Source organism: Bidens hawaiensis, unplaced genomic scaffold (assembly GCF_021521415.1).
Source record: "Bidens hawaiensis isolate Kalapana, Puna unplaced genomic scaffold, B.hawaiensis_p1.1 tig00001236_1, whole genome shotgun sequence".
Taxonomy (NCBI): domain Eukaryota; kingdom Viridiplantae; phylum Streptophyta; class Magnoliopsida; order Asterales; family Asteraceae; genus Bidens; species Bidens hawaiensis.
In genome coordinates this window covers 130,347-157,032 of record NW_027491070.1, presented here as the reverse complement: position 1 = coordinate 157,032, position 26,686 = coordinate 130,347, and the positions used below count along the sequence as shown (strand labels likewise).

The following is a 26,686-nucleotide window of genomic DNA, read 5'->3' as shown; positions in this document are numbered from 1 at the left end:
TCTTTTTCTTGACACAATGTATTAAGATGTAATAATATTGTTCTTTAATCATATATATATATATATATATAGTTATATACACACACACAAAGAAGATATATTATTTGGCAGTTTGCTACTAGTCTTCAACTTACAAGATGTATTTACTCATTTACACAATACACACAAAGGCATATATATTGCATATCAAGTGGAGGGTTTCTTCCCGACCACACGATTAAGGTATTCGCCAAGAGCCCAGATCGGAAATATGTTTCGGTAAGATGAGTAACTTATCATACAGTTCTTGTTAAACACCCCTATAATTTCCTGAGCGACGAAATAAGTTTATAGACGTTAAACAAGATTAATGATTCGCTTAAGCGCACATACATATAAATTTATATATTATTGAAGTTAATTACCTGCTGAGGAAAATCTCCATTTTCCATTTGATGATCAATGAGTACTTTTGCAGCACTATCAAGAGGCTTTCTATCTCTTTTGGCCTAATCACCATTAATAATATTTATAAGGTAAATTGAATTTTAATGATCCAAACTATGACGCAGTGGCCGATAATAATCCATACTAACAATGTGACCAGTCACACTCTTAACTTTCACTCTCGTTGCTAAATCTTACACTAACGGTAAAGTAACTTTGTCTGTCCTAACTTTCATTTAAGCCGTTTCAAAACAATTTACATAATTATGATTGGAATTAAAATCGGTTAGTTGTTTATTACGTGCAAACAAAGTTACCTTTTGTTAGAGTGGGATTGTCCATGACAACGAAATTGAAAGTTAGAAGTGTATGTTGTCACTTTGTCAGTATGGATTATTATCGACCAATAAATTATAACTTACCTGTTGGGCTTCAATAAGAGCTAGCAAAGCCCATGAAGTGTTTGTGATGTGGGATTTGTTTCTTTCATTATTTGTGTATATCTTTTGTGTGCAAGAATTGTAGCTCTCTCCCCAGCCTCCAGAAGGAAGCTGCTTTGAGAGTAAGAAAGCACATCCCTTTCTAATGCAATTGCTAGTTTCGTATGTCTTGCCCGCCGCAACCAATCCTTTAATTCCAAACCATGTTCCGTAAGTGTAGCAAATTCCCCATGATCCATACCTACACCTCGATCATAAACGTATGAACCCACATTAGGATTAACAAAAAAACCACTAAAGAAAATAGTGTAACAAAGAGATATGGAGTTAACAGATTATTAATACGATGCCTCAAATATCACCAATGTGTTTTATGCTTATAAACATGTAGAAAATGAAGATTATATAAAATTGTGGGAGTTATATTATATGTAGTTTTTGCATAACATGTCCGCAAAAGTGTGTACATGTAATCAATTTGTCGTAGTGAGAGACGAAGAGTCACCATGAGCCGTCGAGCAGCTGTGTGTTCTCGATAAACGTTGTGGCTTTACTGACGCACGCTTCAATTTCCTCCCTTTTGTGGTCGGGATATAGTTTCATGAACGATGTTAGGCCTTGCACCACAGCCGACGTACACTCCACATACCTATACAAACATCTTTTAGCTAATTATGATCCAAATCATATGTATGCAAATGCTATGTCTTAAGACATGAAGCATAGAGATTGGCACGCAACATACTGATAATCGAGCATGATGTCTCCAAATGTTTCAGCTGGATTAAGCATCTACAATACACAAATATGTTCATTCTTTGAAAGCACAAAATTTATACAAAGACAACAAGATGCTATTTATTGTTGGTATATATATATATACATGATACCTCTAACCATGGGTAGGACCTCATAAGCCCATTGGAAGAATATCCTCCATTTCTATTCTGCAACCATAATAAGCATGTTGTGAGTTATAAAAATGAAAGTAAGTTGCTATCTTTAGTCAATTTTAAAGTGCATATTATTTAGTAACTTGTTACAAGTATCCAGTAAACACAATATACAAGTAGTCATGTAATGAAGTCAAGTTTATCAAATTTGTGAATAAGTTAAATTTCATCATCATCATCATCATCATCATCGTACTAAGTATATCCCACCAATAGCAAAGCTATGGTATGGTCTGAGATGGGTAAGATGTAGACAGCCTTACCACTACCCCATATGGATAGAGAGGCTGCTTCCGGTGAGACCCCCGGCTGGATAGTAGTTTTGCATGAAGCCTTGGACATAAGGCACGTAGCACTCAATCATCGGGACACCGGCTGATTGGTGCATGTACCCTTGTCTTTCGGCTATCGACGCCACCACATGATGCCTGATTAACCTTCCGCCACTTTTAATGCTATTTTCACGATATTAGAAAAATAACGTCAAAATTAGTGCAATTTCACTTTTGCCCACCCGAGGGTTCACACATATATACATTATATGCGCGCCCCGCAAGCAGGGCGTTGAATAAGTTAAATTTGTTTTGATATATTTCTTTTCTTTACCTAAGTTTTTAGTTTCCGATTCGAGTGAGACCATGATATGTTACATATTCTAGAACTTCCAAATTAAAATAAGGCAAATTGGATTTTAATAATCCAAACTATGGCCCGCTTACTGACAATTAATAATTTATAGCGAATGTGACAAATGACAGTCATAGCTTTACTTTTGTTATCAAGATCCATCTCACTGCAACAAATAATCCGTGACTAGGTATCATAGTTTGGATTGTTAAAATAGAATTTGTCTTAAATATAATTGTGTAACCTTTACCTGAAGAGTTAGAAGCAACTGAACAGCATCATACACACATTCTGGTGCTATTGCTTCTCCAACTAGATCATATGGCATTTGCGAAAGCATCAACACCGTCTACGTACCAACAAACATTATCATCACCACGATGATATAAAACGTAGGAAGATGAAACTACATACCTTCAAAGCTTCTGCAGTGCAATCAGATACAGGCCAACCATTATCTGGAGTAGAGAATGGCCACCCGCCACGTGTTATGTGACGATACCATGACTGAATATTACCCGAACTATTTTCTCTAATCTTCACATAAACAAGGATACAATGATCAGTGATCACAACTTTACCTATATATGTTCAAGTACAAAGTACAATTTTAATAAAATAAAACTGATATACTTGTGAACTCTTAATGAAACTGTGTGCTTTGCGAAGCATTGAACCGTATTCGTCTTCCAGATTGGTTGCTGATATTGCTTGAACAGCAAAAACAGCATCCCACAATTGTGATCCATTGTACCCCTGATGTTATGAATTAAAATCATATATAGTTAAGGGTGCAAAAGTTTTATTATTATAATAATGAGTAATCTGCGGTTTTCATTCCTGTGATTTGTCCAAATTTGCGGCTTTGGTCCAATAGTTTTAAATTTGCGATTTTCGTCCCTGCAGTTTCATTTTACTTGCAATTAAACCCAAATTCACTAACCTCGTTAAGTCTGGTCGTTTAAACCCATCAGTTTGCCCCTCACATGAGGGACATTTTTGTCCTTTTTCTCCCCAAATACAACCCAACCCCTCTAGTGAGGGAGGCTTGCGAATTAGGACCGAGGTTTATTTTGGGAGAAAAAGGACAAAACCGCCCCTCACGTGAGGGGCACGCTGATAGGTTTCACGACCAGACTTAACGTGATTAATGAATTCGGGTTTAATTGCAAGTAAAATGAAACCACATGTACGAAAATCGCAAATTTAAAAATATTGGACTAAAACCGCAGATTTGGACAAACCACACGGACGAAAACCGCAGTTTACTCTTTTTTATAAAAATCGTGAAGGGACTAAAAGTCTAAAAGTAACCTGCATCTTCATGCCATCTTCAGCTATCCATAGATAATCTTTTACTCTAGACAAGTGTAGTTTGTTTACCGTAGATTTCGGATCCTCCACCCAACAACATAACATGTTGAGCACCTGTTTTCGCATATGATCATGTGTACGGAAATTATATCGAAATCAACTTTTGGACAATATAGGAAACCAACACTTAAATATAGCTATAAATAACTTGAGTAAAAAGTATTCAATCAATCATGCCCAGTAAAATCTCACGGTTTTGTTATTTGTTTCAAGCTAAATGTCACTATGACATTTAGCTTGAAGGGATATGCCATGTGTTAATAATATCAAACATCTAACATGTTAAAGTAGTGGTTAATTATGTAGTACCTTACTAACAGGTCCGATGCAAATATACCGAGTGTTTTCGTCCTCATAATGGATATGTTGCATAACGGTGTTCAATGCTTTCTTTCTAACTTTTGATAATGGCCATTGCATCAATAGAGGTTCAGCAATCTTGTTCAAGCCACCCCATATAATGTCTTGTATTATAGGATGAGGGTAATACAAATCTTCCACCAACCAACAAAACCGATAAGGCGATAACTTACTAAATCATTCGTTATATAATGACGATATTCACAAACCCGAACTACTTAACACTAGAAAAAAAAAAGTTACCTTGGCACATTGATTTCTTGCTAAGTCCCAATTAACTTGGTGATAAAGAGTCTTATATAGCTCTCTTTTAAGTGATAAAACAACGGAACTAATTGGCCCGACAAACCTTTTAACATATAAATACGACATTGGCAAGTATATCATCCTTGTGTGGCACCACATTCTTCCTACATTATTGAATACATGTATTTATCGAAATGTTATAGGGGCCACTTATTCCCACACCACTGGCAATCAAATCCCATACGCTTATGACGACAGTTAGATAGGAAATGGAAAGAAACAAACCCGGGTGTAAAGGAAGAAAGTATGGAAGAAGCCACATTTCTGGTGGCAAAGGATTGTTTCCGCTCCATTCGTACACTCCTAGTACCTATCGCACATGTTAATATATTGTAATGAGTCTCGGATCATACACGCAATTGATCAAGAAGTTTAACATGTAAACCATAATGGAGTGTATGTTAAACGTGTCCAACACCAACTCAGATTGAAGACACCTAGTATCTTGAAGAAGATTTAATACAGTATTAATTAGTTTATTATTATAAAATAAGTTAGTCTTATCTGCTTGTTTTCTATTTATCAAATTACGTATTTGAGTTTGCTTAGGTTTAGAACATAAGGTGTTATATAAATTATAAACCTTGGAGATGATGTAATTATTAAGTTTTTCCCGTTTGTCGTTTTCTTAATAAAAGAGTTGTAGAAAATTCTGCAAATCTCGTGTTTGTGTTCTTGATTCACCTGCTAAAAGTTTAACAATGTAGTATCTTACGGAAAGCCAAAACTTGCCCCATGTGGGTATGTGTGTGACACTACCATGATCAAGAATCCATTTTCTTGCTTTGGTCATGGCTCCTTCACCATCATCCATTCTTTCTCCAAGCAACCTTAGGCTCACATAGTTCAAAGCTGTACTAAACATGGTGCTATGACCTTCTATGTAAACCCCATCCACCATCACCATTCTACATGCAAATATGATTCAATTAGATAACTTTTATTTCGTTTTCATTGCCAATAACAATCCATTCGCTTAATTATCATTGATTTATATACTTAATATTCACCCATGTTCGCTTACACGAATGATTATGAGCGAATGGAGAAACATATCTTCCTTGTGAGCAAAACCGAATGAAAATCAAATATAAATCTATAATTATTGTGCAAGTGAGATTGCCCTGAATAACGAAATTGAAAGTCATTAATGCTGAGAATTATTATCGGCCAATAGCTTATAGTTTTGAATTATGATCTAATTGCCTAAAATAAAAATAAAAACATAGTATTATTTCTTGAAACATAAAAGTACATTTCCGTTTTTGTTTACCTGATGATTGTAAATTATTATCGGCCAATATCTTATAGTTTTGAATTATGATCTAATTGCCTAAAATAAAAATAAAAACATAGTATTATTTCTTGAAACATAAAAGTATATTTCCGTTTTTGTTTACCTGATGATTGTAAATTATTATCGGCCAATAGCTTATAATTTTGAATTATGATCTAATTGCCTAAAATAAAAATAAAAACATATATAGTATTATTTCTTGAAACATAAAAGCACAATTCTGTTTTTGTTTACCTGATGATTGTAAAGATAACGGCGGATTTCTCTTTTGTGTTCGATGGAAAAAACCGTGTCCTTTGCTCCCATAACATGCAAACCAATGATCTACAATACAATTTGAAGTGTTGTTGTAACTTGTAAGTACAAGTACTTCCTTTAGAAGGCTTTAATTGTGAAATGTAAACGACAATAATCATGTTATTCGTGCGTGACTGATTTTTAAACGACATAATTGTGATATAGACAGGCTAGAGGTGAAAACGTACACAATAAACACTAACTAATATATTTATATATTTACATTTTCAACTGAATTTGTGCAGTAGAGCTTATACATTGGGCTTTAAATGTGTGTACGTTGCTGACCTCATCTCACTTATTTGTTCTGTTGACATCGAATGCTACGTGTCTGTTTATGGTTTTGGTTTTGGCTTTCTTTTTCACTCAGGCTCTAATTAAAACCTATCTGCATCACCGTCTCATACGCAACATCGACTTCCACCGATGATCATTGTCGTCTCCTACTGTTGCCGGGTTCGATTTCCAAACCCTAGGTGGGGGTGGTCTGGTAGCCCGATGGATTTGGATACCTGCAACGATGGTGGGTGCCGGAACGGAATACGGATCCACCTTCATGGTTTGATGAAGCTACTGCCATGACCGGTGAAGCCGTCGGCCGGTTGTCATAAATCCGATGAGTTATGGCGGTTGAGGAGACCAACCCTAAGGTCGTCGTTGTCTATCGGTGTCGGGTTCCTTTTTGTGACGGTAGGCCAGTGGTTGGATTTACCGTTGCCGGGAACCCTAGGCGGCGTTGCCTTTGTGGTGGCAGAGTGCCGGTCGGAGGGGCCAATCGTAGGTCGGCCATCGTCTATCGTTGTCGGGTTACGATTCAGAACCCTTGGTGGCGGTGGAGTGGTGGTGTATTACGTGTGTTGTGTTTGCTTCTCAAATGTTTTACGACCTACTGTGGTCGGCGGGTATACATCTATCCATGGCAGCAGTACACAATAATTGTGACTAGGTTTGGTTGATAAGGCTATGATGATAACGTATTTGTGATTCGGCATCTTAATAACCTTTGATTGTAGCTTTGGTTTGATTTATGCACTACTGTTGGAACACGTCAGTTATAATTTGTATTGATCAGATCGTTTTGTAGTTCCAGAATGTTAAATTTGAAAAATCTATTTCATTATTTGAATGTTCCATGAACTTGCTTAAGGAGGAGACTACAAATCTATAGTTCATCAAAAGTATCGGATGCATTAGAGTCGGGGAGCATTTTTTTCCAATTCTCATGATCAAAACATGGCACGCACTATTCGCATTTGTAATAACTGTAGTTTTTAAATCATATTGTTAATTTGATCATCACTGTATGTGGTGCTTAGTTTATCAACAATACTGAATTGCTTTGTGGTTTTTTTAGTTTGCGACGACGTGAAATTGTTGACTATGTGATTATTTGCTGTTATTTGATCTTTAATCATGCTGCATATGGCCCTGTTGTTTGGACAATTCCTACTTAAAAGGTACCATTTTATTCCACCACATTTATTTAGTATTGATATGGTTTAATGCTTATGAGTAATGGGCAATTGTTTTGTTTTATTTAGGTTATCAATTCACGTAGAGAAAAATAATAGCGTTTTTCAAATCATCTATATGATAACGGCAAAATGGGGGAATATAGAGAACAAATTTTTTTATGCTGAATATTCAAGGAAGATTGGTGGTCAAAGATTGGTGGTCAAAGATGTGATATTAAAGTTTCTTATGGCAACTAAATGGATGTCATCAAAAGTAATTTTCACTGAATCTGATTCAATAAACTTTTCAACCAGAAAAGTCTAGGTAAACATTACAACTCTATTGATTGTTTAAAAATGTTAACTTTAGCCTTTTGACAAAGTCATCACTGACTAACATGTGTGTGTTTAAAACACTCTTTTTAGGATAAAGAACACAATCTCATGTTGCTTGATCGTTGTATACTTAAGTTTTGCGGGTTGACGGTTCATACTTAGCAACATTGACGCCTTGAGAGGTATGGAAGGTGTTAATCAGTGGGTATATATAGAGATGTTCAACGAAACCGGTTCCTGGAATCGAACCGGTGGACCCGAACCGGACCCGAACCGGTTCCTACCCGTTTTTTGTAGGAACCGGACCCTATCTGATTCAACCCGATGATCCGTGACCGGTTCTTGCATTTCTGAGTGGGGGCGGTAAGAACCGGTTAGATAGGTTAGGGGTCCGAGGGTGGGAGAACCGGTTCGGTTCGAGCCTGGAACCGGTTTAAAAGGGGGTTTTGAATATAGGAACCGGTTCCGGTTCCTAGTCCCAAACCGTTTTGAACATGCCTAGGTATATATTAGCTTAAAGTCTATGATCATGATTTGTACTTCGACTCAAAACTATTGTATTTACTTTTTTAAAGATTTTTTATGTGAAAGTGTGTTGGTTATATACTTTTTACTATCGTGTTTTCGTTGCTAAACACGAATTAAAAAGTTTGTCATAGCATTCCCCCCCCCCCCCCCGCAGCAACGCGGGGGGTGAAAATACTAGTTATATCTAATATCAGGATTACACATCTAGGCGTATATTGAAGATTGGACTTCCACGCGGGGGGTGAAAATACTAGTTATATCTAATATCAGGATTACACATCTAGGCGTATATTGAAGATTGGACTTCCTATACTGATATCAATACCAATTTTGTTCAATTAAATTCAGTTCAGTTAATAATATTGGTAATGGTTCTGATAATAGAAAGATTAATATGGGTTATCGGAAACACAAATAGCAAGATTATTATGTGTTATAATATAATGTTATTTGATTTTTCAAATTATTATAACCGGTACTAGTACGGCAAGTTGAAGTCCCTACATGTTACGTAATGTCAAAGTAAAAAGACATCTAGCAAAAAATCTATTTAAAAAATAGATCAAAATGATGTTGATGGATGAACTACCTTACATAATATATTATGCTGGTATTTTAATACGTCACGTACTTTCAATTATTTTTAATAGTAGTATGATTAATTTATTATCGTTTTCGTTTTCTCTAATATGACTATCAAATTGTAACTCGCAAATTTTATCTATCTTTCAAAGCGGTGTCATAAATACATCAAGCTCATTAAGCTAAGCGAAATTGACTTGCTAAAAGTTTGATTCAAGCCAAGTTTAAATTATCTCAAGCCTAAAAATAATTTTTTTTGATAACGAACATGCACCCGATCGAGCTTCACTTATCAAGCTCAAGTAAATTCGAGTCTAAACTGGTCAATTTTAAAATAACAAATATACTTATAAGATAACTATTATTATATATAAAAGTATGTTAAAATTAAATGGAATGCCATCTTATATAGAATAATATATAATAAAGTTGAGCTTAAGCTTGAAAGATTACTGTCGAGCATAATAGCAGGTCAATCTTGAGCTCTAACCCTCGAGTGAACTCAAGCTTAGACGAGCTCGGGCTCTGCTCGACTGATTATTCGGCTATATCTATATATATTTTTTAGTATTATAGGTTTCATTATCACAAATACAAGGATTGCATTAGAACCTAGCTTTTTCTTACCAGTCCAGGAAGAAGAAACAAAGGACCACCATAATCAGCCGGCCAACTTCCGTCTTCACCTTGAAGACTCGAGTACAACTTTAACGCTTTCTTCAACGCTTTCACCACGACTGATTCATCGCCATTTTTTGCATCCACTGCTTGTGATTCTCCAAAATTACCGCGGTTTTCCCTTGCAAACTATATTCAATATTGTAAAAACAATCATGATAATTTAAATTAACAATCCATTAGCAAAAACATTACCTGAACACGCATCAAAAGATCGGAACTATGCTTAACATTCAACTTGTTTCTTGTAAATTCTTCTCTCATGTTCTCGATTTGAGACCGTTCGTTAGGAGTCCCAGCACACGGATCAAATTCCCAATATTGTCTACCAATATGATTATTTACACTTGTGACACCTACATCATCTTCGCCTTTCAACAGCTTAAGCTTCCACATTATCGAATTTGATCTTTTGTCCGAAATCTAAAATACAAATGAGAATGAAGATTTTATTCCATGAAAGTTATGTAGATGGCCTACATGCATACACATATATATATATATATATATGCATATAATTTGTTTTTTAGAGTTGGTGGTGCCAACTAGCTAAGGTGATTTTTTAAAATCATTTATACGCCAATTTGATGCCCCTACAAATTAACCAACTCAAGGTTTGTCTTTCTCTTGTGTGCGAATCGAATTCAAATTAAGACAAAATTGTTGCCTGAATCTTCGTTTATTTTGCTTCGCTTTAGGTTCTGTCGTGATAAGATCAGATTCTTGTAGTTATTGCGTGACAACGATTTTTGTAGGCCAGAATCGTATTGTTAAGAAAAGAACAAGTCGTGATTCGGTGACATGACTAAAAATTTTATTAAACATAACCACAATTTGCGTTGGTCTTAAACACTATATCTTCTATATCTAATAAATAAAAATAGTGGAGAACACGTATTCTCTTTGTATGACACTTAAAAGTTAGTTTCTCATCTCTCTCTCCGATTAAATATGTTGGATTGTCAGGTGTCGACTTATATTGAAGTCTAGATTTTGATTTCCGACCTCTCTCTCCTATTAAATAATAACGGTTTTCTTTGATTTGGTAAATAATATGATTAACTATTAGTCCTATTCCTTTATTGTTTTTATTACTATTATTATTATTATGTCATTTACTTTATAATGCATCATACATATGTATTACAGAGCTGAGGGTCTCTCTGGAAGCCACATTTTTATCCCATTGGATAGAGGTACGCACGGTGTGCCTACATCCCACCCTCCCCAGACCCTACTTATAGCTTTGTTGTTGGTGGGACTTAACTGGGTATGATTGATTGATTGATTGATTTTATTTAAAATAAACATTAAAAAAACATTTATTAAACTTGAGTAATGCACAGACAAAACATTTATACTAAACTAGTTTATACTAAATACAAACTACAACTCTTAAACTAATAATAAAACTACTCTCCTAATTTAATTCTTACCAAACAAAATCAAATCAAATCTTCCAAATCTTTCATATGATATCTTAATATATAATTTAATTATCTCAAACACTAATATTCACCTTAAAACTTTGAGTAATGCACAGACAAAACATTTATACTAAACTAGTTTATACTAAATACAAACTACAACTCTTAAACTAATAATAAAACTACTCTCCTAATTTAATTCTTACCAAACAAAATCAAATCAAATCTTCCAAATCTTTCATATGATATCTTAATATATAATTTAATTATCTCAAACACTAATATTCACCTTAAAACTTTCAGTTTTCACAAGCTAGTGAACTAAATCAAGATTACACTTTCAACAGTTTTATCTTATGCCTCACCTCAGTCACCCCGTAACCCTACCTCCCGGCCAGTTTCTCTCCCATAACCCTTCCTCCCGACCGCCGCCACTATTCCCTCTCACCGGAAATCCTCCCCTCCACCTCACCTCCCGGCCCACCACCCTCCACAGTCGCCGCCCCGACCCAGCCTCACCTCTGTCACCACCACTATTCCCTCTCTCCGCCTCACCTCAGTCACCTCAGTCACCCCAGTCCCCTCCACAGTCGCCGCCCCGACCCACCCTGCTGCTTTGACCACGACCCTTGGCGGCATGGATTCAGAAGAATGGGAACATCCACGTAATCGGAAAGGGAAACGGAATGGTCATCAGGCTCAAGGTAATAACAAGGTTTTATCGAAGTTTTTTGTCTCAAATATTCCCCCAAAGTGTTCTTCGCAAGACTTAAAAGATGTTATGGGTAGCTTTGGTCGTTACGAAGGTTCCTATATTGCTAGGAAGCTGGATAAATGGGGTAAGAGGTTTGCTTTCGTATCGTTTTCCGAGGTGAAAGATGTCAAACGGTTGGAAGATGAGTTATCAGACGTATGGATCGGTTCGTATAAGTTATTTATTGCGATTGCTCGGTTTGTGGATGGTGGGAATCTACATAGACCCGATTCTGGTAATAGGAGGAAGACGGCCTCGGTCCCTGTTTATAGGCATGCAAATCCTAGTAGTCAAACAAACCCTAGTTCCGAAGGATCCGATAAGAATGGGGTTCCCTATGCATCAGTTGGTAATGGGCGTTCCTTTGTTGATTCCTTGTTAAATCGGAACAAAGTAGATGAGATTAAGGTGGATGATTCGGTGGAACGGTTTTCTCATTGGAAGGGATGTGCTCTTACGGGGAGGGTGGTGAATCTTCACACGTTAACGTCTCTGAAAAAGTTGGTTCGGAAGCATGGTTGGAGATCATTAGAGATTAAGTATCTGGGAGGGCTTTCAGTGGTGTTGGTATTCTACGTTAGTGGGGATAGGGATGCCTTTCTGAATAACAAAGACAAATGGTCAGATTGGTTTGAGTTTTTAGAACCTTGGTCTGATAGAAATGGAGTGGAGGAGGGTCGGATCGCCTGGCTCCAAGTTCATGGGGTTCCGGCTCAGTTGGTGTTAGACGAGGTTTTCGATTTGATTGGAAGCAGATTTGGCAAGGTGGTTCAACCGGCTTCCTTATCAGGTGAAGAGAACAACTTATCGTATACTCTCATCGGTGTGTTGAGTAAACAGTGCAAACGGATTGTGGACCGGGTGGACATTAATTGGAGGGGAAAAATTTTCAAAGTGTGGGTGGATGAAGATGTAGGGGAATGGATACCGGAATGTGTAGTAGAGTTTGAAGAGGATGATGGTCCAGTTTTACCAGAGGAGGATAAGTGTGATGATAATATCGTGCAGGATGAGCCCCATAATGTGCATCGTGAAGAGGGCGAAGGTTCTCAAGCTAACGAGTTTTCTGTCAGGGAACATGCTGTTAATGGGTTGGATGGTTGTGTGAACGATAATTCTAACGTGATGGTCGGTGAATTTTCGAACTCCTATGATCTTTCTAATGAGGAGGCGGTTGAGAATGGTAACGTTGATAGCACTAACGTTTCTGTGTTGAAAGGCAAGGGACATAAGAAGTTCAGACGGAAGTCTTTATTTTCTAATCGAAGTGGGGGTAGTGGTTCTAGGGAGCGTCCTAAGAAGAGACCAAGGGAGGATAAAGATATGTTTGATCTTGATAGGTTTATCGGTATTATGCACGTGCCTTCGGATGTTACTAGGGGTATCGAGACAGGTGTTGAAGGAGAGTTCTTAACACCGGATCTTAACAAAGGGATGTCTACTAATACGGAGGTGGTTCGAGACATCGAGGGAGAGTCTGAGGAGGCCTCGATGATTGGTAGAGGTATAGATCCGGTGCAACATCAAGGTCCGATTGAGGTGGAGTTGGAGAAGACCATTGAGCTGAGTAAGGCGTTAGGCGTTGAGAATTTGCAAGATTTTGATTCTAATGTTAGAGAGGTTCTTGTTTCCAAAGGCTATCAAGATGGTGTTCAATGAATGTTTTTTCTCTGAACATCCGTGGGTTAGGGAGTTCTAGCAAAGCCGATTGGATTCGAAGTCTTCGAGTCCATCACGAGATTAGTTTTATTGTCTTACAAGAGTCGCAATTTGTTTCCTTGGATTCTGTGGATGTGGGTCGGTTTTGGGGTTATGGTGAGTATTCTTTTGATTGGGTTCCCTCATCTGGAAGGTCGGGTGGGTTATTATCGATCTGGGATTCTCAAGTCTTTCGTATGGAAAGGGTGGTCAAGAATAATAATTGGCTTCTTGTTTCGGGCACTGTGAAAGGAAAGAGTAGCTCATATCATATTCTCAATGTTTATTCTCCTCAAAATCTAGTTACTAAAAGAGCTCTTTAGGGGGAAATTCGTGATTTGATCGAGGAGGGTAATGGGAGGTGGATTGTGGCAGGAGATTTTAACTCGGTTCGGTGTGCTGAGGATAGGCGGAATTCTTTGTTTAATGTGGGTGAGGCCGATGAGTTTAACGACTTCATTGATGATTCGAATCTTCACGAGTACTCCTTGAAAGGGAGGCGTTTTACTTTTGTCGCAGGAAATAAATTAAGCCGTATTGACAGAATCTTCGTTAATTGGGATTTTTTTATGGAATGGCCGTGTGCGGAGTATATTGCTCTCGAGAGGAATAAGCCGGATCATAGTCCGTTGGTTTTGAAAATTGGTTCTTCCAAGAATTATGGTCCCAAACCGTTTAGGTTTTTCAATTCATGGCTTGGTAGAGAGGATTTTGGGACGTTGGTTAAGAAGACGCTTGTTGATGGCTCGTTTCATGGTTCTCCGGACGCGAGATTGCTGTATAAATTTAAAGCTTTGTGTGCTGCTATTACTAGATGGGCGATCGATTGTAAAGCCAAAGAAAAGGAGGAAAGGGTTTTATTGGAGCAAGAGTTGCGGGACTTGGACCAAACCTTGGAGGTCCGGGATTTGTTGGAAGTAGAGACATGGTCTTTAAGCGAAATTAAAAGACGGCTAGGCGAGTTGGATAATCATTACTACCGGGATTTGAAGCAAAAGGCTCGTTGTAATTGGGCGATTCATGGAGACGAAAATTCTCGTTTTTTTCACGGTTTTATTAATAAACGTAAAGTTTCAAATTATTTTCCGGGTTTGGAAGTGAATGGGGCGTGGGAAACAAACCCGGTTCTCATTAAAAAGGAAGTTTTGCGATTCTTTGCTGGTAAGTTTAAAGAATCTATTAGACTCCGGCCTCGGTTGATTGGATATGGGTTTTCGGTCTTGTCTTCGGTGGAGGCGGATTTTTTGATCAGTGATTTTTCCGTGCATGAGATCAAGTAGGCGGTTTTTGATTGCGGTGGTGACAAAGCTCCTGGGCCGGATGGTTTTAATTTTAGGTTCATTCGGTTTTTTTGGGAGTTGTTCGAGAAGGATTTTGTGGATATTCTTGATCATTTTCATAAGGTTAAAAGTTTTTGCTCGGGGGTTGGTTCGTCTTTTATCACCTTAATTCCTAATGTAAACAATCCGTCTTCTTTGGGGGATTTTAGACCGATAAGTCTCATTGGTTGTATCTTAAAGACTGTGTCGAAGGTGTTAGTGAATCGACTCAAAACGGTTATGAATAAGATTGTCTCAGAGCATCAGTCGGCTTTCTTATCCGGGAGATATATTCTTGATGGCCCTTTGGTGGCTAGTGAGGTTATTGCTTGGGCTAAAAAGAGGGAAAGAAGAATTTTTATGTTCAAGATTGACTTCGATAAAGCCTTTGATAATGTGAATTGGGAGTTCTTGTTGTCGGTTCTTTCTCATATGGGTTTTCCTTCGGTCTGGTGCGATTGGATTAGTGGTATCTTGTTGGCGAGCAGATCGTCTGTTCTTGTTAATGGATCTCCTACTTTCGAATTTGGATGTCATAAAGGCATTCGTCAAGGTGACCCGCTATCGCCTTTTCTTTTTATTATTATGATGGATGCTTTTTCAGGTATGTTGAAACAAGCCTGTGATATAGGTGCGTTTCATGGTATTACTCTTCCTTACGAAGGTCCTACTTTATCCCATCTCTTTTATGCGGATGATGCTATGATTATGGGAGAGTGGTCTTCTTTTAATTTTGATAACTTGAAACGTATTCTTCGCATATTTTACTTGTGTTCGGGGCTAAAGATTAATCTCCATAAATCAGTGTTATTTGGAGTAGGTGTAGAAGATGGTGAGATCGATATCCAAGCCGGTTTCATGGGTTGTAAGCCGGGTAGAATCCCGTTTACTTATCTTGGGATTATGGTTGGAGCTAACATGAATAGGGTGGTTAATTGGGAACCGGTTGTGTCCAAGTTCAAGAAGAGGCTTTCTAAATGGAAAGTTAATTCGTTATCTATTGCTGGTCGGTTAACCCTTATTAAATCGGTGCTGGATAGTCTTCCCACTTATTATTTTTCGCTTTTTAAGGCACCCAAGAAGGTTACCAATGATTTAGAAGCTTTGATGAGAAGGTTCTTATGGGGAGGTTCGGATGAAGTGAGGAAGATGTCTTGGGTGGCTTGGGAGGTAGTCACCAAACCTATAAAAGAAGGGGGTTTAGGTATCGCTCGTTTAGAGGTTAATAATCAAGCGCTGATTACTAAATGGCTTGGGAGATTTCTAAATGACCAGCACGCGATGTGGAGAAGAGTAGTGTTGTCTATTCACGGGACCTCGCGCTGTTGGGGGCTTGCTCCGGTTAATAATGGGGTTCCCGGGGTTTGGAAGAATTGTGTTATGTTCTGGAACAAATTTAAGGTTGATGGTGTGGGTTTTAATAGAGTGATCCGGGCCACAGTCGGGAATGGTCGCCAAGTTAGGTTTTGGACGGATTTGTGGTTGGGTTCGGCGCCGGTTATGGACAAGTATCCGTCCTTATATGCGGTAGAAAAACATAAAAATGTCTTGTTAGCTGATCGGTTGGTGGTCACTGGATCTTCTCGTCGCATTGTGTGGGATTGGCTTAGAGCTCCTTGCTCCCATCAGGAGGTGAGCGAGAAGCAGGAGTTGGAAGATCTCCTTCAAGGGGTGGTGATGGTTGACCGTGAAGATTCATGGTCTTGGGCGGTTGGTAGCTGCAAAGAGTTTGAGGTTTCGGCGATTAAAAGATGGATGGTGCGGTCCATTGTGGACGCTGGGAGTTCCAGTTTCCAATGGAGCGATTGGGTCCCGAAAAAATGTAATATTTTTATGTGGAGGGCCGTTCAGGATAGCCTTCCAACCAAGCAGGCTTTAGCTAGACGTCATTTGTATTGTGATGATCATAGTTGCGCTTTATGTGAGAGTAATGAGGAATCGCTCGAGCACTTGTTAACCGGGTGTTCCATTTCTATGGCCGTTTGGAATGCGATTGGTTCATGGTGCAACATCCCTAGACTATTTGTTTTTCATGTCAATGATTTGGTGGAAGTGCATAAGGTTTGTGGTGCGACGGGGAATAAAAGGTTGATTATTCATGGAATTGTCATCATTACTTGTTGGAGGATTTGGCGGGCTAGGAATGAAAAGATTTTTTCGGGCAAGAGCACTAACGTGGCAGAAATGGTTGCGGATATAAAATCTTTGGGTTTTCTTTGGTACAAAAATAGATCTAAGATAGGGGTGGTGGATTGGAAAAGTTGGTGTTTATTTGATGTAACGTGATTGTTGGTTTTGGTTTTTGGATTTCAGCGTCTTTCTCCGTCTTGGTGATAGTCGTTGGTTGTGTCTTTTTTTAATGAAAGTCAATTTTCAAAAAAAAAAAAAAACAGTTTTATCTTATTTAAATTTGTTTTCCATGCAAGCAAATTCATCAATTTGCCTTGCCACCTTAGAGAAGCCTGGAATTCGTTGTAGAACAACGAATCACTTATTTCGATCTACACTTGTTTTCAATAACCACCTAGATGTATCATGAGTGGTTTTCTGGACCGTCTAACGCTATACAAATTGTGTGTGCATACATATTCATATACGCATATAACAAGACTTGTGATAAGAAGAAAGAAAAAACTTACATCTAACACTGAGACTTATGAACCAGGGTACCAATTCAGAGATAGAGAAAGAGGATGGAAGAGAGTTTGCCAAGTTTTTATGCATGCAGAGACAAGGATGGATTGGTACATGGAGTCCTTTTATTATTTTACTTGTCTATTGTTGGTATATATATATATATGATTGTAGTATCTTATAATATAAAGATAAAAACAAAACAAAAGGTTGTTAATCTATATATTATACATCTAACGTACATTATGTCATTATTTAAACCAACGTCGATCTGAGAGCTCTGCATACAAATAGGACAACAATAAAATGAAAAGCAATATAATAAATTTGTAACAATGACTATTGTACGAAATGGTGGGAGCTAAACCAAATATGACCTTATTCGTATGAAAAAATAATATTCTTTCACGCTGTTAGCGTCTCAGTGTGTTATGGGTTGTCACACAATGAGTACGAACATAGCACCCGAGCTAAGAAATTGATCCTGATATGTATTATACATTTTCAATCTTATGGATTCTTTGATGCCTATTGTTATTGTTTATATGATTTGATTAGGCGATAAAAGGTTATTTTGTTTGTATGTATAAGTATAACGATTAGGGGATAATTGGCCTCATATATAGAACAACAAATTAATAGTTATACTTGGTGGAGGTCTAATCTTATTTTTCATGATATGTTATCTTTGATATTGTTTAGTTGTTTGGTAAGTTTTTTCAAAGCAATATGTGTATTTTTTTTAATTGTTTTAGGGATAGATTTTGTCATTTTGATTGCTAGTTCACACCTTGGACTCTAGTTCATACTATAGAAAATTGTGGACTTGTACTTCTTGTAATTATTTATGAGATTTTCATATTAAAAAACTGGCACTTTGCTTGATTGAGGTGATATTTGTTTGTTTGTTTATATATTATGATAATTTGGGTACTATAAAGTTGATACAAGAAAAAGGTAAGAGCTCCTTCTTAGTCCCCTCTCATCAATATCATGCCCTTTAATTTCATCATCATCATCATCACTCTCTACCCCACCCCCACCCACACCCACCAACACCAACACACACAGAGAGACAGACTGACAGAGTAAGGGTGTTCAAAGTCGAATATCCGATAGTGGATTTCACTATCTTAATTCGAAATTTTGGATAACTGAACTTCAGATATTTCTATCCGAAGTTTACAAATAATATTTATTATTTAATATTTAAAATAATATTTCTATCCGTAAATTTTTAAAATTACTATCCGAATCCGAAAAGTCAGATATCCGAGTTTCAGATATCCGAGATTTCATATATTTGAATTTTCGGATAATTCGAATTCAGATTTTCGGTTACAACACAATTTTTTGAACACCCCTAACACATAGTGTAGTTAAGCATGTCGAACGAACTTATAATTGTGGACGAGGAAGAATCAAGAGACGATGTGTTTTCAACTTCCTTAAAGGCTAGTGGAAGCTTACCTTACAAGGCGTGACAAACTAACATGCCTTAAGTCATCGATTCCGGCGGTTAGCCCATACAATAATGTGTCAAGCGCGCATTTACCCCAGCTTTGGGGCACATGACATATTCTGGCGGTTTTTGTTCCTCGTCAGACCTTTAAGCATTTTAGCACAATCATTGGGACATAAACACTCGTACTCATTTCTTTGGATGTGATATGTGCGATATAAAGGGACTGACAGAAACGAAGGATTTCATGAAGAAGCCTACGACGGTTCCAACAATAGATGGTAGCATAAACTTCATCGCTTTTTTGCAAGGGGCAACTGCACCCTATACTAGAAAGCAAAATAACTGAATTTGACTAGATTCTGTGTACATGAAAGACTTAAATCCCAAAGAACACTTGCAGTATCCACAAATCAGTATTTAACTACTCAACAAAAACATAAACAAACAGTTGAATCAAATTTTGTGAAAAGCCTCGCTACTATTGATCTTCATCCATTCGATCAGTTTGATTACAAGTCTGAGATCTTGAATCATCTTGCATCGGATCCTCAGAATTTGATGCTTTCGCAACAGAATCTTCAAGAGCCTCAAGAAAAGATAAGACTGTGAACTTGTCTGTAAACAAAATAATAGTTATTAATTATATTGGACACGCTACGCATTGATAAAAGAAATAAAAAAAAGTTTCAACTTTCAACTCCAAATTGAGTAAATGAAAACTTGTGGTGCTTACATTTACTTGGGTCAACTCCAAATTGAGCAAGATCTATTTGACCAGTCTTCAGGACCTGCAAAGACCAAAGTGCTTATATTTAACTGGGTCAACACCGAAGTCAACAAACAGATGACATATGTGGATACTTACATAAGTGAAAGAATCAACTTGTTGGCGAAAAGGAGGACTCTGCAGCAACTCCATTATTTCCTCTGGGGTCCATTCACCCTGCAGTACAAGGTCAATTTTTATTACGGGTTGAAACGAGCGAGCCAGGTTGACCAATGAATACCTTTTTATCATTTTCTAAAGCAACATTCATCTTACCTCGGGTAAATGGGATGCTACATTCTCGAGTGATAATGTCTCCATCAATGGTAGTAAGAGTTCAGGCTTCAAGATATCACCCAATCCTAAACCTATAAACAAAAGTTTACAATAGAAACTAAATCAGAATTAAAGCAAAATCAGTTATACTCCCATTTTTAAACAAATGGGAATATATATGTATACAAAAATCGTTCTGCACGAAATATAACCAATGCTAACACAAGAATATATATCACAGAGTAGGCGTACCTCCATCAGGATCTGCTGCCTCTCCTGAACATTGTTCCGGTAAGATATCATCAGTCAAAATGATTACCAACAAAAAAGTTTGAATATAAAAAATCCAATTAACACAATTATATGGCATACCTGAGGGTCCAATATTACTTAAGATTCTTTGAAGATCTGCCAATTTGACTGGTCCTGAAGAGGACACGTCACTAAGTACTTCTGCACCTGTACTTGATCCAACCAAGTTTCCAGCCCTGTAAAAAATCATGTAGAGATTTTAGTATATACATACAAACAAGGCCTCAGTTCTGTTTTTCATTTAATTCAAAATACTAAAGAATATATGTATATACATACAAACACACATTCTATTCAGAATACTGAAACCAAAAAACCAAAATACAGTTCGACCAATAACAATCCCAATGACCGAACTCCAATCTAAATTTCAGGTTTGAAAAAGGGTATTCTATATCCCAACCGAGCATTGAAGAAGTCAAGGATCCTAGAAGTCATACACACAGTGAACTAAGATATATATTTTAAAAGATGACTTCTCTTTTAGCATGAACCACAACATAATGCAAAAGCATGCATGGAATACACGTAAACGTACACCATAGAACGTTTCAGTAGACAAAAGAGATAAATAGACACATTCATAACGCAACGTTTGTAGTTAGCTGTTGATATGATCAGACCAACCCAATGTTTAGTGGGGAATTTTGTATTAATGTATTAGTTTGATAAAGTTCCATGAAGCTTTCAAGAAAACTAAAAATAAAGAGCCTACTGCAATACTGCATGATGGCACATCTGCACATATTTTGACCACATATTCCCCTCATAAGCCATTCCATATAGTAAAAGTAACACATAGTAATAAGTAATTATGATACTTAAAAAATGTAGCTGAAAAAGAATAGAAAAACAAGGTTCATCACTGATGTGAATACAAGCCAATTTGGAAGGTCAGTGGTTGTGAAAGCTGACAAGGGTTTCACAAACACATTTGATAATATGGAAAGTCATATTTCGACAACAAGATTAACATAAAAGAGAGAGATGTAAAGTAATCTCACAGATCTTTACCAAATTCACATGAAAGATAACATTTCATATTTACAGCAACAACTTTCTCAATAAATACAAGTATTATGAAAATCAGGGATTCAGATTAATCGAGATTATGCATATCAATCTTTGACAAGAAGAAAAGTAACTTCCAAAAACATTAATACGAGTGAAACAAGAGAGATCAATCAAGAAGCAAAAATTTAGTCTTGAGAACATAATTGTTAATAACGAATGGCGGTCAATAGCGACAACCTACCTATATGCTATGTGGCGATATAAATGAAAATTTGGGCGCTATTTGATGTTTAGCGAGTATTAGGATTTTTTTTAAATGTTTTACATTGAAGCACTCCACCAAAATAGCGATTATAATCAATAAATACCACCAAAATAGCTAATATAATCAAGAAATACCACCAAAATAGCTAATAAAACTGAAAAAGAAAATTAAAAAAAATGCAGATGGTCGTTATTTTCACGCTATTATGTCGCTACAGACCACTTAGCGCTAACCTGCCACTACGCTCTTCGCTATAGCGGGTGCTATTGACAACTATGCTTGAGAGTTCAAAAACCTATCTAAACTGCTACTAATTAGCTTGTTGTTTCAAATATTTGTTTATTCTACAAAACAAACATTTGATATAGCTGTCATCAATAAGACTTACAATTACTGAAATTAATGTGTGATTACCAAAGAGAGCAGTTAAACCCTCTTTGCTAATCACATCTGGGCCAACAAGATCCCTTTCTATTGCATTTAATTCCTTACTAACAAAAACACCATATATGCCATTAATTTTACCCCGCAAGATGTGAACACTTGGACTATGTTTTAAGATTTCAGATTTGAACTAAGAAATAGACCCTACAAACTAAAAAAAGCCGACGCTCTTACCGATCAAGCCTACGCCGATATCATTTTGAATAACGTAATATTTATGAGGTTTAAAGCCCGTGATTTTTTTATTCACATATCAGCTAAATGTCAGGAGCTTTGGCAGACAATAAAGATAAGCTTCAGTATATCCACATACCGTGATGAATTATCTTCACCAAGAGTGTCATCTTCTTCAGCAGCGAAATCTGTCACATCAAAATGCATACATTAGATATGTTGGTAGGAAAGATTTTCATACAGTTTTGCATCATGTTAGTATATGATAATAATACATGACTTATTAAGAACAATATTTTAAGATTAATACAGATTAAGTAACCTAAATCTGAAACTTTAGACAACAGACTACTTCAGAACTCATGGTCATTCAAGTAAATAACCTTATTAACCAAATAAACAATAATTAAATGTGTAATACCTAATTATTTTCTAAACAGCCAACTAAAAAAAAACTTGTGTTATTTGGAATGAACAGATCTTTGATTAATAATGATTAATGAATACATTTTCAAGTACTGCCTTCAAAAGTTCTCTCTATATCCTCGTACACTAAACCATGACTCAATAAGTATAAACAAATGCGCACTTCTAACAGTATGATTAGCAGTAAATTCAACAATATGAACAAATCAAAGTTAATATCAATAATTTCTCTCATCAAAACGATAAGAATAAATAATACCCATTGGTTGATTGAGGTACAGGTTGACCGATTTGCACAATTCTTCATCACCGTCAGCTTTGGGCTCCTGAAACAGATTTAAGCAATATAGGTCAGCCTAGCGTCAACTTAAAGCCACATAATGACATCAAGATCAAGTATGCCATTGCTAACCTGCATCCAGAAGAAGCACTTCCGGTCATCTGTCTGAAACTTCAACAAATAAACCCTTCCAGAAGCTTGACCAACCTAATTTGACCAAAAGATACAAGAAGATTTGAATGCGCACAAAAGAATCATAAATACAAATAGAAGGGCTCAAACATAAAAGATACCTTCTCAAAAACTGCCTCTTCTGGGAAAACAATTTGATCCTATGTTTAAACAGTGTTAAGGAAAACCAAAACTTATACCATGAAACTGGATTAGATATTTATTTACAAGAAATCATGTTGAGATAATGTTAAAAGATTAATTTTCAAGCTAAGAGTCAATAAAGTTCATGCAGATAACAATGATGTATATAGCAGAAACTAGGATACATCTTCAACGGTGTTGTTAGTTCGATCAAGCCACTGAATATGAACTAGTCCGTCCTCCCCCTGTGAAAACTCAACACTTCAATATATAAACTTAAGCAAATCTACAATCTATTAAAAGGAAAGTGTATGAAATAACCAACAGATAAAACAAACACTCTAGAAATAAAACATATAATTATATGATCATACTCTTCCAATGCGAACAAGCCCTTTACGCGGATCAGCAACCACACGTTTCCCTTCCATATGCATTTTACCAGCACGAAACTCAAGCAGAACATCCTGCAAAATACATAGCAACACAAATGAACACTGTATAGTCATCTAAAGCTATTAATCAAACCCTAAATTCCAGTGTAAATAAGTCCACTTATTTACAGATAAACAGCCTGATATACATTAGGTTTGGTTTATAACCCGTACCTGAACCCCGAAGACCCACCGTGACCCGTCATTTCAGCAGCATATTGAATCATTGTGCATGCAACGCCAAATTATTGCTTAGTTATTTTGTTTATTTTAATTCACATGCAAGTTTTAATTAACTTTTAGTTTTTTGCTTGTTTCCCACGTCCGTTTATTATAATATATATTAAAAGGGAGATTTACTCCTCCTCACATAGTTACTATTCAATTTACTATTCATTTGTTTAATATTTCATTAGTCACATACAACCATTAAATAACTAACCTACATATTAATGTTGGTTTGTATTCTTTTTATTTTACTTTTACTTTCAAATAATTATAATATATAACAAAACTATATTTTAAACACTAAAGTTAGACAAGTGTCGGCTTTACATGTTTTATTTGTCGGATAAACGATTTCAACCTTGCTTTCGTATTTTTTATAGTCAGTCTTTACAGTGACCAAAACCTTTTTCATGATTTAAAAATATCCTATTGTCGCATGCTTTTATATCCGCGCTTCAAAGTTTGATACTGTGCTTTTAAAACATTTTTTTTCTTACTAATTTACGTTGACGAATTTCTGTTGGCACCGCCGATAATCTGCGTTGGTTTGCAGCTGTAACGTACCGGTTTTTGTGATTCTACATATGATAATTTGTTGTATTTTAGCATTGACGAGTTTATTTCTTTTGTTTAGTTTCGATGTCGTAACCTGATAGACTTCGCGTCGACTCGCAGCACGTTCGTGATTTTACATTTTTATGTATGTTGTTTTTGTACGATTTAGTGGTCCCGCTGCGAAGCGCGGGATCCTAAATCCAAGTTTCCCCTAAAGACTAGAAAATAGGTAGCGGACAGATTTATTTCTTCTCTTTATGTATCATCCGAATTAATGAATGAATAGCTGACGTTTATGATTAAAAAAAAAGTTTATGTTAATTTTCGCAATGGATTTTGAGTAAACTTAATTTTCCATTGCTGTATTCTATCGTGACATGATAGATGGTGTTCTTTGGAATCTAATCCCATGTTTAGGTGGTGATTTATGTATCCTAAACGTGTACCAAGTGATGTATCTGTATCTTTATTGACCTGTAGCCTATCCGTTTCTACGGTTTAATTTCAAATTCTACACGTTTCACATCTGTTACCGATTGATTTCCTATCACATCCGTTTTCTAGAACATACACAAGCATTAAGAAACAGATAGAAAGCACAAAAAAACTCAACTAATAAGTTGCTCAAAGCTCACAACCCTAAATCAGTGCTAGAGACAAGATAGAATCGGTGCCACCGAACCTGAATAGCCGGAAAAAGCTCTGTATCTGAAGAATCCATGAGCTCAACTGTTAAATCAACTCTACATATAACAAACATAACAATACATCAATAATCTGTAAACGAACTAGCCGGAGTAAATTGAAATTAAACCTACATGGATTCAATGCTATTGTATTCAGGTTAATTGAAACCCTAGAAACATTGGAACAATAATAGTGGTTCTGAAGCTAGCAAAACCTAGAGTAAGTTATAAAACCCTAGGTTGATTGAAACAGAAACGGATTGGTGAAATTAGATGATTAATTGATTGATTGGTTACCTTTCGTGTGTAGGAAGTTAGCACGATTGCAGAAGAATTGGCTCCGGTGGTGATGAGTGATGATTATTAATATTGAAGAAGCGTCTAAGGGTTGGGACGTTGTTTATATATAGTCTAGCTATACGAGCTTAGTACCGGTATCGAAAATCATCAAAAACGGGTATTGGTATCGGTACCAATGCTCCGTATAGTATGGTACTTAACCGAATAAAGTTGTTAAAACTTAAAATACGGGTATCATATCGAAACGTATCCAATGGCGAAGCTTGGATGAGACCTCCAGGACGTATACAAATTTTCGAGTGGAAAACGGGTCGAGTTATTGTAAGGCCCCGTTCCCGGTAGCCCTACTTTGACGTTGGATTTACTCATAAACGTAGTTCTTACAAATCAGAGTTTATTAAAACCTTTCGCGGAACATAAAACATCAATCATTTATTACGAAACATTCAATCTTTACTTTAAAACCATAACGTAAAACCACATATTTAAAATATCATTTCTTACATCTTCAGATGCCAGCCGTTCAATCCATGTCATGTGTCATCCTCATGCCCTCTCAATAAACATATATGCATGCGTGCATACTAAAAGTCAGCTACGCTGAGTGAGTTCTAGTTAATCAAGCAACATACATTTCATACACATATCATACGTACTTACATATCTGAAGATACATATCCATACTTAACCAGTTACCCTTCTATCGTACATACATACATACATACACACTATCATTTACCTCAGTTCACCGAGAGTACGTTCATAGTCCCCCGTCTATACCTATACTCAAGGTCGTGAACACGTAAAAGGTCTGCAGTCCTTACATATGCTCACCATTTATGGTACGTGCAAGGTCCGCAGTCCTTCCCTATACCATCCTACATTAACAACACGTACAAGGTCCGCAGTCATTCCCTATGTTGCAACCTAATTCATAGCACGTACGAGGTCCACAGTCCTCCCCTTTGCTACCACAATGCAATTACAGCACGTATAAGGTCCGCAATCCTTTCCTATGCTGACTCCTATCTGAAGTACGTATAAGGTCCATAATCCTTAATTACGTTCTCATATATCATCTATAACACGTATAGGCCCATAGTCCTTAACTACGCCATCACGTGCCAAGTCTATATCCAACGGAAGTTAGAGGGATTTGCCATCCTAACTTACTATGTCAGACGTAGAACTCATTTACCATTCATGTACCTGCACTTACTGTGCATATACAATAATTACATCGTAACATAAGAACA

At 36.7% G+C, this 26,686-nt stretch overlaps 1 protein-coding gene and 1 pseudogene across 2 annotated transcripts; both read right to left on the bottom strand.

Moving 5' to 3' along the window:
• Nucleotides 1–186: 186 nt before the first annotated feature.
• On the bottom strand, nt 187–10,158 carry LOC143568175 (cycloartenol Synthase-like; annotated as a pseudogene). The gene is made up of 17 exons (XR_013141534.1): nt 9,854–10,158; nt 9,608–9,787; nt 6,018–6,107; nt 5,202–5,394; nt 4,712–4,796; nt 4,425–4,590; nt 4,130–4,319; nt 3,761–3,874; nt 3,080–3,202; nt 2,861–2,983; nt 2,697–2,795; nt 1,757–1,813; nt 1,612–1,658; nt 1,372–1,515; nt 849–1,107; nt 405–488; nt 187–309 (listed from the first exon to the last, which is right to left on the bottom strand). The product of XR_013141534.1 is annotated as a cycloartenol Synthase-like (transcript).
• A 9,173-nt stretch (nt 10,159–19,331) lies between these two features.
• LOC143568165 (26S proteasome regulatory subunit RPN13-like) lies at nt 19,332–25,536 on the bottom strand. Its single transcript, XM_077054386.1, has 14 exons — nt 25,428–25,536; nt 25,127–25,187; nt 23,602–23,694; nt 23,413–23,472; nt 23,206–23,244; nt 23,045–23,119; nt 22,892–22,958; nt 22,346–22,394; nt 20,370–20,485; nt 20,250–20,273; nt 19,998–20,089; nt 19,821–19,898; nt 19,689–19,743; nt 19,332–19,570 (listed from the first exon to the last, which is right to left on the bottom strand). Exons 2-14 carry the CDS (start codon nt 25,163–25,165, stop codon nt 19,434–19,436), a joined length of 924 nt encoding a protein of 307 aa, XP_076910501.1. The 5' UTR covers nt 25,166–25,187; nt 25,428–25,536; the 3' UTR covers nt 19,332–19,433.
• Between the last annotated feature and the right edge of the window lie 1,150 nt (nt 25,537–26,686).